The sequence below is a fragment of the Branchiostoma belcheri genome, unplaced genomic scaffold, assembly GCF_001625305.1.
Source record: "Branchiostoma belcheri isolate BF01 breed outbred unplaced genomic scaffold, Haploidv18h27 scaffold184, whole genome shotgun sequence".
Taxonomy (NCBI): Eukaryota; Metazoa; Chordata; class Leptocardii; order Amphioxiformes; family Branchiostomatidae; genus Branchiostoma; species Branchiostoma belcheri.
Window position 1 is genome coordinate 329175 of NW_017803313.1, and position 11032 is coordinate 340206.

Genomic DNA, 11032 nt, shown 5'->3' on the forward strand with positions numbered 1-11032 from the left:
GTGTCCTCAGACATGTGGGTCTTTTTTTACAGAGAGTGAATTAAGATGTATTTACCTTTCAACACTACATGCATATTATTAAATCTTCAATATATGTCCGAAGTGTACTGAAACTGGCAAAAACAACATCTCTGACAAAATCTAAATTTAAGTGACAATCGTACAAACACAAGGTTATCAGTCCCCTTCTTGTGGGAATAACTTTTCTGCCAGGTGGTCATGCTAAATTTCCAGAGATTTTATGGGGCCAAACATCATATGCAACACACCTCTATATAGTAATAATTTTATAATGATTTTTAATTGACTGCTTTACACCAGTCACCACGTTTGGATAGCACACATGCTATATGTAGAAACAACTGTGAGAAGTTACGTACGTAAAACAATGATGCTGGCTATTCAGGTAAGGTCACACACATCTACTCATCTCTTTCAATTTTTGGAGGAAATCAATTAAGCATGCAATTTGAACTCTTGATAAAAGGAATACTGCACCAACAAGGACTTTCTTTAACAGTTTGTATGGGGTATAAGGGAATTTTTTGGTTGACTTAATGGGTGTGTGGGGTGTAAGCGAAGTACAAAATCTATTCAAGTACATAATGTACATGTACAATATACATAAAGTAAGCATATAAGACTGTAAGGTGAAGCCAAGTTTTGTTCACAGGTCAGGAGGGTAACATTGTGAAAATCAGGCATCCACAAAGTGTGTCTGGACCAACCAATAAGCATATTTTTACCACACTTCTGTACAAAATATAAAAGAATGATAACAGTGTTGAAGTCACATAAGAAAAATAGAGGTAATGTGCCTCAGACATTTAAAGGAAGATACTGAGCAGGGATTCTGGATGTTGAAATAACTACAGGCTAGATGTACATGTACCAGGCTTAGATCCCAGCCATGTGTACAACAAGAAGTCCTCCTATGTGCAGTATTCATCGCAGTGTTTTGACAGGACTCTTGAAGTTGTTGGAAGCCTGAGCTTGTATCTGATAGGCCAATGGATGGATCTTGAAGCCATACAATCTGAAAAACAAACAACATGATGAGTTTGACAAGGGCAGTTTTACAAGTGTTAAAAATACATGTATTACATCAGAACAAAGTGTCATAAATTAGAGTATGGTAGAGCTGTGTACCTAAACAATTTAAGGTACAGGTACATGGGTTTAGGTACATGTCCGGACCTGTACCTGAACAATTCAACAAATTAACAATGTTCTTCTGAACTCCTTCCATAATGACAGAAACATGAATAAACTTGACAGTTGAGTGTAAGTTTTTTATGGAGAATTCTTATACAAAACATAGGCAAAACTAACACATTTCAGTTATCTCCTACCCTGCAACACAAACCTGACAAAATGATATCTAGAGGGAGCATAAGATCTTTCAGGGTAACACAAACATGCTGTCCTAACTTTGGGACCCATGGGGGACCAGCTATTTACACATTTAGATCACAAATAGGCACATAATTAGTATGAAATTATTTAGGTACAGTATTGATACTGAGGGATTTGGTATTTTGGACCCGTACCTAATGAATTTTTCTGGTACAGTACAGTACCAGTACACAGCTCTTGAGTATGGTCTTGCTTACCTGGGAACAAACTTGTTCTTGGGAGGCTGTGGTCTGTACTCAGGGTGCACCATAAACAACATGTGGGGGAAGCTGGTGCCAAAGTACGCCCCATCTATATGTGATTGTATGGTTAAGATATATACAACTTCCACCAGCCGACTGTTGCCTACCTGTGTTAGACTCACAGTAGTATTTCTCACACCTACTTCCAAAACCAGATACTAATACTACTGTAATACCTTATCTTAATAGCAAATTTCTTTTGCATGGTGAGACCACACATGGTCTCTCACTATGGTGCACAGTGCACTAAAGGTGTTACATAGCTAAAGTGCACTATGAACTATGTAACACCTTTAGTGCACTATGCACCAAGTAACATCTAGGGTCAGTGCACAGTAAACCAGTCAGAATTGCCCTGATGAAGATGACAGACGGTCATCGAAACGTTGACTCGTGAAAAATAAATGGTTGTGATAAAAAGAACTTTGCTATTCAGTCGTTTACCAACCTAATGAAATTATTTACGGAATACCTTATCTTATTGTGATCTGACAAGTGAAAGAAGCATGCCTACTTCATTTTTCCAAGGATAAAATTGGACAGCTTAACTACCTTGAAGATTTCAATTGGACTTAAATTGCCTTTGAGGCTCTGAATGTCCAAATCACAATCTTCAGAATAGCATCATTTGAAGCAGAAATAAAACACCACCTCAGCCATACTGTATAAACATCAAGTAAACATTACATATCAACATTTCCCACCCTCATCCACACATGGTCTCTCTTCTTGTCAGATCCTACTGTCCAAGAGATGACTACTTACGGCCACACCAATTTAATTTGTTTTTTCTCGGATTCGCCGCTTAATTTTTTCTGAATTGCAAAAAAAAACAAACATGTCAAGCTCTGATTTAACTCCCAAATGTGCATGTTTCTGCCCCAAATGTTAATGGAAGTCCCTTTTCTTCAGAATTGTTAGTTTTTTTCCATCTATCAATGTGGTGGTTTGATTAATACTATAGTTTGAAGTTCATTGTTTGAATTGAAGCTTGGTGTGTTGATTTCATGGCTTCTATAATAGCATTTGGAGCTATCATAGGACGCCTAGGGCTGTTTTTATTTTTATTTTTTTTCGCCCTGCCGCTCCATATCTTTTCTGAAAAAATCCGAGAACCAACAAATTAAACTGGTGTGGCCTACTGTATGCACTACGCATGAGTACTCTTAATTTGAGACTGAAAAATGAAAGGATATGATGATGTCTGGAGGACTTGGGTGTGTAGACATCCTGGCACTTTGGACAGTACAGTTTGACCATGGCCTCCCCCGGTACATCTGACAGGCCTGTACAGACAACATTAGTGTTCACTGTCAGAACTTCATGGAATCAAACACCGGAATGAAGAAATTCAAATTCAATGGATCTCCACTACTGCCATGCCAACATTCAAATCATTCATGTTAAAATGTAATTTCTGTATCAATATTTTACTATGTAGTATTGCATCATTTTAATGGAGATGGGCGCCACCCCTATGCTCTGCAATAGAGTGGAACGGGACCTTTTCTATACTTGTGGCAGAAGTCTATTCTTGGTAAATTCAAGAGCAGTCTAGTGGTGTGACATACATGTAATTGTCCTGCAACATAGACTCTGGGTACAAAACTCACTGATTTCTGTAGTTTTTGCATTTGTAGACCTGCATGAAAGCCACTTCAAATCAGGCCAAAGCTACCAAGGCAGTTTGCTTGTGTGTTTGTTTTAGGAGAATTATGCATTTCAGTGGTACTGTTCACTGCACAATTCTTGACATGGACTAAAAACAATTCATTCATCCCAAGCTGGTAGGAGCTACCCACAACAATTAGTCTAACAAACACATGGGCAATGATCCAAGATTTTAAATCTAAACATTTTGTATATTGCAGCAAGACATCAATATTTTCTCACCAATCGGTAGCATGGGCTGGTTCTCACAGTAGACACGGCTGCAGTGGCCAAAGTCTCCCTGCTGGTATTTCTCCAACTACAAAGGGTAAAAGCCCAGTTAGAAATAAGAAACTAAGCAACTATATGTAGTTACTTTGTACCCTGTACAATTGTTGTGCCGTTAAGTTAAGGTTTTATATCAAGTTGACATTCATGGTAGATCTTGGGCCCTTTTCATGGTAGATATAACTGTATTATATAATTCTCTTATTCTCTGTCAGCCAGTCTCTGACTAACTGCAGTATATAATACAAAAAATATGGTGACAGCAGAGCAGACCATGAAATTGCAACATTATGTAACCCAACACCAGTCACCATGGTGACAGACGTAAACAAATCATGTCATTGGTCAGGTCATAGGTCACTGCTTGGAGAAGAAGAAGAAACGAAGCAAAAACAATATGTTTTCCTTCGGTAAACATAATTATCAATCGTACATTGACAGTGTTTTTTGACTGATAGCGAGAACCTAAACTGATGTAGTACGTACCATTTGAGCGATGCCCCGGTTAGTGAGGATGTAGCGTGCGTGGATGAGACCATACAGCATCTCAGCAGCCTGCTCAATCAGGTCACTCTGGTTAGGGTTATCTTCCAGCTCGTCATCTACAAAATACACCAGGGACAATTGCAACAATCAATGCATCAACTGAAATACAAATACATCAGCAATTTCCCAAATTTAAACACTTGCCCCACCCAAGGTGTCAAATTCAGCAGTGTGACATGTACTGCTGTCCTGGTGTATCAGCCACATTGTTCCCACTAAACAGCATCAATTTCACAGGAGTGAAAATTTGTTCTGATGTGTGCAGCATAAACAAAAATGATGGAGATTTCTGTAGGCCTCCTCATTCAAACTGCTAAGGTCCCGTTCAGACCAGACTTTTCATAACCGGTTTTGTAAAAATCCTGTCCGGTGAATATCCAATTAATCGGCTATGACTGGAGTTTGAATAACTGTTCCTCCCGCATTTCCAATTGTTGTCGCCTTCTTGTATGCTGTCTTCAGGTTCATTACCTTACTGCGGCACTGATCCTTTATCTTCGAGAAACCAGGCTCCACCAACATTTTGTTTCGGTACAGCCTCCCCCTCCCCTCCCAGCTTTTTCAAATTCGGCGACTCTTGCTCTCTAAAAATAAGTATCAGGAGCGTCTCGTCCGTCGACCAGGTTGTGTATGCTGATTCCATCGCAAAATGAAGAAAAATTGTGGGAACACAGACAAACAGACACACTGTTGACTGAGGCAATGGAAACATACCTGGTTCCAGGTCCAGAATCATATCCAGAGCCTGTCTGTAGTGTGGCACCTGCTCATTCAGTCCTGTCAAATTAAACTTGTCCTGGATGTAGTCTTCATCAACCTGAAGAACCACATTTTAGAATTGTTATGAAATGGACCATAAACTGATAAAGACACGTTTCTGTTTCATATTACTACATCCAAAATATTGTGGCCTACAAAGATTCAAGTTATGCATCATAACCAAAATCAAAATCTTAAACATATTGATACATGTAGATACGTATTTCTACATGTATTATAAATCCCAAAATAGTGACATGTACACCTGAAGCACATCTGAAGTGAAGTACATGAAATGACATGAATAACAATCATACCTCACAGAAAAACTCATTTCCCCTCAGGCCACAGAACCAGGAGATCCAGGACACTTCCTCTGAACTACTCATCTTCTATCCTGCAACAGAACAATGTACACTTGGTTTACAACAGACGTTAAACCAGAGAGAGAGGGAGAGAGAGAGAGGAGGAGAGAGAGGAGGGAGAGAGAAAGAGAGAGAGAGAGAGGGAGAGAGAGCAAATTGACTGAGGAAGGCGCGGATTGAAATCTAGGTCAAACGGGCTGATTACACTTGGCGCGCAAGAATACCCCGAGCCAAAAGAGATTTTCAGCCATGTTAATGTTTAATAACATTTCATGTCAGTTTATGTCACTTCAAACTTGGACCCTCAAAACCCTTTCGTCACTTTTTACTGCGCACTACCACGGTCCCCGGTCACGGAAGAACTGGGATGTGCACCGTTTAGATAACCGGATGAATACTTAGAAGTTAGAAGGGATAAACCAATTTAGCCTGGCATGAATGCAAATCAATCGTTTCTCAAAAACCACCTCACGAGGAGCATTGGTGAGGTTCTTAAGGGGTTTGGCCTGAACGCTATGGGTTAAATTCAGCCGGTTATGTAGAAATTTGGTATGAACTATACACTCACAACTTGTGCTTCCTCCATTTCTAAATTAAAGAACTATAATAACAGCATAGTCCATCCTGTTTTCTCTACAAACCTCAACCTGCACTGGTACTGGTAATGTGGGCTTCTTGCATGACGACGTATCGGTGTATTTAAGACCCACTAGCAGGGCAAGGCTGAGTGTCTGTGGATTTTAAATAATTTGGATGTCTTGCCCACAGTACTATTGGAGACTGTCTTCCTAGCAGTTGGTTAATAGTAGTAACTTACGATTTCCCACAGAAAGATCTGCTTGCTGATTAATGGGAACCTGGATGGGGGGGGGGGGGGGTGTCCCGACAACGCTCTACACTACATAATGCACTCAATTACGCTTTACGATTAATTACAATGAATCAGTACAATGCATTACGTAGAATTAAAACGGGAATACGCTCTACGCAACATGCATCCATCTAGTGACGATCTACGCTCTACGTCTCGTCTGGGGTCAGGTTTGCCCGCCTAACTAGGATCAAACCAAGTACTGACTCGGGGAGGGTCACTTTCCCACACTTATTCAGCTTGTTGTAGAGAATGTCAAAACGGGAAATATATTCAGTGATCGGCAAGGAACCTCGGCTAAAACTATCAAAGTCAACAAAGGATTCCCACAGTCGGCCTGTGTCATCCCGCCGGAGGTGTTCATCTAGTTTTGACACTACGTTTTCATACCCATTAGTGGCGCTTTACGTAGAATTAAAATGGCCGATTACAATTTATGGAAAAGGGCATGCGGGCCCTTATTAATGTTATGACCTTGCACTTTATACAAATTATATGCAAATGTAATCCACAATTTGCATTGATTCTGTTTCTCTTATGAACTAATAAAATGCCACAACGGAGTTATTGACAAGGTATGTTAGAATGTTATGAGTAACATTAATATAATGATGTTAAGTTAACAAGAAATAGAGGTTCAAGGTATAAGAGTAGAGTAGAGTAGAGTAGATGTCTTCGGCCTGGTAGGAGCTTAAGTTCCAGTTTAGGCCGCTCTTCTCTTTCAGTGCACAGACACCTCTGGCTTCTGGGGATAAGTGTGATATTTTTTGTGTTTCATACCCTGAAATGTCGACAATTTGCAAATTTCCGCAAAAAACTATTTGTACAGTTGAATAATCCTAGGCAACTCTTGTAGGGCTTGTACAAGTTGTAGGTTGCCGTCTAAATCAATCTAATGATATTTTAAGCCTGCGTGTTGTGAGACTGCCAACAGCCGCCACGGCTAGAAAATTCCATTTCGGGTTGCTTGACTGAAACGTGGAATTACGCTCAAAATACGAACTTTAAACTGAACAATCACCTTATTTGTGCGGATAAATAGTTTCTTCAGCCACACGTCCCCAAAACACGCCAAATACTTCCCAGGAAGGCTGGTTTCTTGAGTGAGAAAGTCGCCCGTGGTCCAGGTCGCACCAAAATGAGTGAGTTTTTTTCGTACCAGTGTCATCAGTCTTCAAGTGCGCAGGCGTAGTTGGTAGGTCTCGCATGGAAGTTTGTGTTGGTAAGCCGGGAAAGCTTCACACCTTTTTGGCGACGCTTCCGGAGCGGAGGCATTTCTTTAACAGCAGTACGATCGCTCAGAAAATATAACGTTAACAAAAATTTCGAAAATTGCACCAATGCATTCCCCAGAGAAAACACCAAGCAGTTTATTACAGAGAACCCAAGGAGGTCATAACGGAAAGACGAAAACATGTCTGTGAACACACAGCGCCTGCCCTATAAAGATGCCTTCGGCCAGGTATTAAAGCCATGAGTACCCAAGTAACCTGAACATTGTGAATGAATCCCTAGTCCACATGGCAAGTCTAACGTCAAAGGAAGTGTTGCAAGGAGATGTGCAGATGTAGGAGTGAATGCAGATGATGAAACTATGAACAACGAGCTTCTCGCCTAACATCTGCTTGAACTAGCCATGTGATTGGTTGGTGTTTGCATGAACTGCAGTAGGAGACGGTCAGGTGTGAGGCTGGCGGAACTAAAGCGGTGCGGTGCAGCGGAGCAGAACGTACTTCCTTGTAGGTTTGTCCACTTTTTTTCAAACAACCAGGCACGTTTTTAAATTAGACTTTGCAATTCTACTTCAGCAGTGTACCAGACGCTTGATCGGGTGACGGGTGAAGACGAACGCGCGGCAGTGAACGTGAAGCTCGGCGAGAAGCGAAGTAGGAAAGTTAAATAGTGGCGAAGGGGTGGGGCGCTGCACACGTTCATATTCATTGTAACTTTGGAGATTTCAGTCGTTTGGGTGTATTTTAGGCTTTTATATATGTATACATAAGAACTCCTGCTATGTCATTTGTGAAAGTGTAGAAGATGGTGTATATGTTATGAGGCAGCAAAGGCGGATGTTTGACCGTGGACTTTGTACCCTCCCGTACAACAATGGATAGCGTGATCCGATCTCAGCAACACGGACATTTAATCAATGGACCTGCTGACGTGGCTTCGGGCGGAACTTCCTCAGTCAGACCAAGGACATGACGTAATGTCCTTGGACAGGAGTTTTCACTTTTTAACCTCCTTGGTCAGACCAAGATGGTTCAAACTTCCTTGCTCACGCATTTTTTCTACTGCAAGGTGTCTTCAGGAGTGTCAGACACCAGTAGTGAGACAACAATGTGATTGTGAACAACTTGTTTAGCTAGTTAGCCCTAATTATACTGTACTGAAGAAGACAGGCTGCTGAGTAACTGATTAAACCTCAGTTTGCCTCAGGGCAAGCTTACAGCACTTACACCCCTTTATGGGGTCCATAAAAAAAGGCAAGGGTCAGCAGTTTTTCTAAGGTCGGTTAGAAAACATGTAACGTTACCATTTTTATTCCTAGGTCTAATAACGTTTTAAAAATCAACAAGGATGAATACCGGTATATAAATTTTAAAAATTTCCGTGTATATTTTAATTGGGTCATGTTCAGTCATGACAGCAATCCAAGCATCACAGGTGTCCTGCTAGACTTACTAGTGGTTTTGTGAAAGCGGAAAATATCACCACTGTCGGGAAAATCTGTTTATAAAGCAGACCTAAGATGTCTTAGTTTTATCCCCAACATTCGTGGCCTCATGCAACAAAAACTCACCTAAGTGATATCTAGAGGGAGCATAAGGCCCCACCGACTTAATTTTACAGATGACATCCGCGTGCGCATAGATTAAATCTATGCACACTTTTTTGAGGGGGAGGCGAAAATCATTTTCGCCTCCCCCTCAAAAAAGATCACATCGTCCAAGGCTCTGGCTTGGCTCTACACCTGGGTAGTCCATGGTAGTTAGCAACAACTCCGACTACTCTGGAGGAAGGCATATCCAGGCTACCGAAGCTCCACGACTCAAGAACTCAGTACATACGTGCAGTTCCAAGTCATAAATTCCGCATAAGGCTGGCTTGTCGTACTGCAGGAAATTCGCATTACCAGCTTTGTATTCCTGTGGTTTAATAGCATTTTTATTTTTGGCCGGAGTACCTTTTTTTATTCCCCCACTTGCACTAGTTTGGGGGTCTTCAGAGGATGTCATCCATAGAAAATGCTACAGATTTTTCAAGCTAGTTAACACTGTCAATCTGTAATACAATGGGGGACTGGCTACTAATTTTTGACCACTGATAAGGATATAATTAGTGTAACTTGATACAGGTACAGCAGACCTCAGTAAGGTAATTAGGTATTTTTGACCTGTACCCAGTCAATTTAGCTTGTGAAAAATCCCAAAAACAAATAAACAAATTAACAAATTTTTGCAGGACAGTACTGGTTCTGTGTATATACTATATACACTGCTCTAGTATAACATAATTAATGGGTGCCCTTTCAATCAACTCACTAAAGCCCCAATACATGTAACGTTACTTCCCAGAAGTGTGCAGTCTCCAGTTTCATGCTGAAGGTTGTTTTTTTGTGTTTGTTCCATACAGTGACCAGTGAACACCATGGATGTAGATCTCCTTCGTGCAGACCTGAGGAGCCATGGGCAGGAACACCTGCTGAGGTACTGGGACGAACTGGACCCAGAACAACAGCAGAGTCTGTACCAGGATCTGTCCAACACTGACTGGGCTCGAATCAACAGGTACAACAACATGTCACTCCTAAGGCCACACCAATTTAATTTCTTGGTTAACGGATTCGCCCGCTTCATTTTTTCTGATTTGCAAATAAAATAAAAATTCAGAATCAACTGCAAAATGTGAGCATTTTGCAGTTGATTCTGAATTTTTCTGAACAGTTGAAAACAGCCCTTTTCTTCCTGGTTGTTACAGTTATTCCATCTTTCAATGCAGTGGTATCATTAAAAGTTCAAAATTCATCGTTTAAATTTTGAACCAGCCTGGTGTGTTGATTTCATGGCTCCTATCGTACCATTTTGGGTTCCATAATAGGATGCCTTAAGGCCTGTTCTTATTTTATTTTTTTTCGCCTGCTCACTCCATTATTTTTCTACAAAATCCGTTAACCAAGAAATTAAATTGGTGTGGCCTAAGGGACAGAAATTAAAAAAAAGAACTAGAATTTGTGGACCTCTTGCCTCTATGAAATATTTAGAGCTTTCGTAAATTTGATGCAAATGACTTTAACATATTTCATGCATGGTGATGTTCAACACATGCCACAAATATGAGATTCCCTCATTTACAAGTAAGGAGTCGTAGCATTTTTGTACTGATTATGAAAATTAGGACCTTACCAACAGAACTGCCATAAATTTCACGTTACAAATTACATGTATTGAAGTCCTATTATGGAAAACAGCAAAGGTTAGGGTTTCGGGTTATTTTTTAGGGCTTTTCTTATCAGAGTTATTTTTTTGTACTGGAATTTTTTTCACCTTGAGTTGGGTGAAAAAAAATTCCAGTGCAAAGAAGAAACCTTAATAAAACTTAGAAAGGCCAATATTTGCTTTGGAGCAAATACAGCGATGGGTTCACCACATTTTACCACATGGCAGGGAAAGAATGAGAAACACAAGGGAAAACAATGATTACATTGATATAACTATAATATGAAGTAACATACAACTAAAACAACAGTTGGATAGCTATTCCCTACTTTATTGGTTAGGATTTTTAATTGCATAATGCAAACTGTTGATTTTCAAAATAAAATAAAAAACGTTCATGCCCCGCATTCCAATGCTGGAGCAGAAAAGCTTGAAATACCTACCAAAACACTTGAA

General features: G+C 40.3%; 1 protein-coding gene across 1 annotated transcript; it reads right to left on the minus strand.

Annotated features, from left to right (window-relative positions):
* Positions 1–130: 130 nt before the first annotated feature.
* On the minus strand, positions 131–7311 carry LOC109467619 (casein kinase II subunit beta). Its single transcript, XM_019765635.1, has 8 exons — positions 7159–7311; positions 5219–5298; positions 4857–4959; positions 4083–4198; positions 3552–3627; positions 2855–2944; positions 1614–1713; positions 131–1036 (listed from the first exon to the last, which is right to left on the minus strand). Exons 2-8 carry the CDS (start codon positions 5288–5290, stop codon positions 946–948), a joined length of 648 nt encoding a protein of 215 aa, XP_019621194.1. The 5' UTR covers positions 5291–5298; positions 7159–7311; the 3' UTR covers positions 131–945.
* Between the last annotated feature and the right edge of the window lie 3721 nt (positions 7312–11032).

Coding starts and splice junctions, on each gene's coding strand:
- LOC109467619 (XM_019765635.1), bottom strand. CDS start 5,290: ATGAGTAGTTCAGAGGAAGTGTCCTGGATCTCCTGGTTCTGTGGCCTG. Junction 4,199..4,856: donor GATTCTGGACCTGGAACCAG/GTATGTTTCCAT, acceptor TGTATTTTGTAG/ATGACGAGCTGGAAGATAAC. Junction 1,714..2,854: donor CAAGTCCTCCAGACATCATC/ATATCCTTTCAT, acceptor CCATACAATCAC/ATATAGATGGGGCGTACTTT.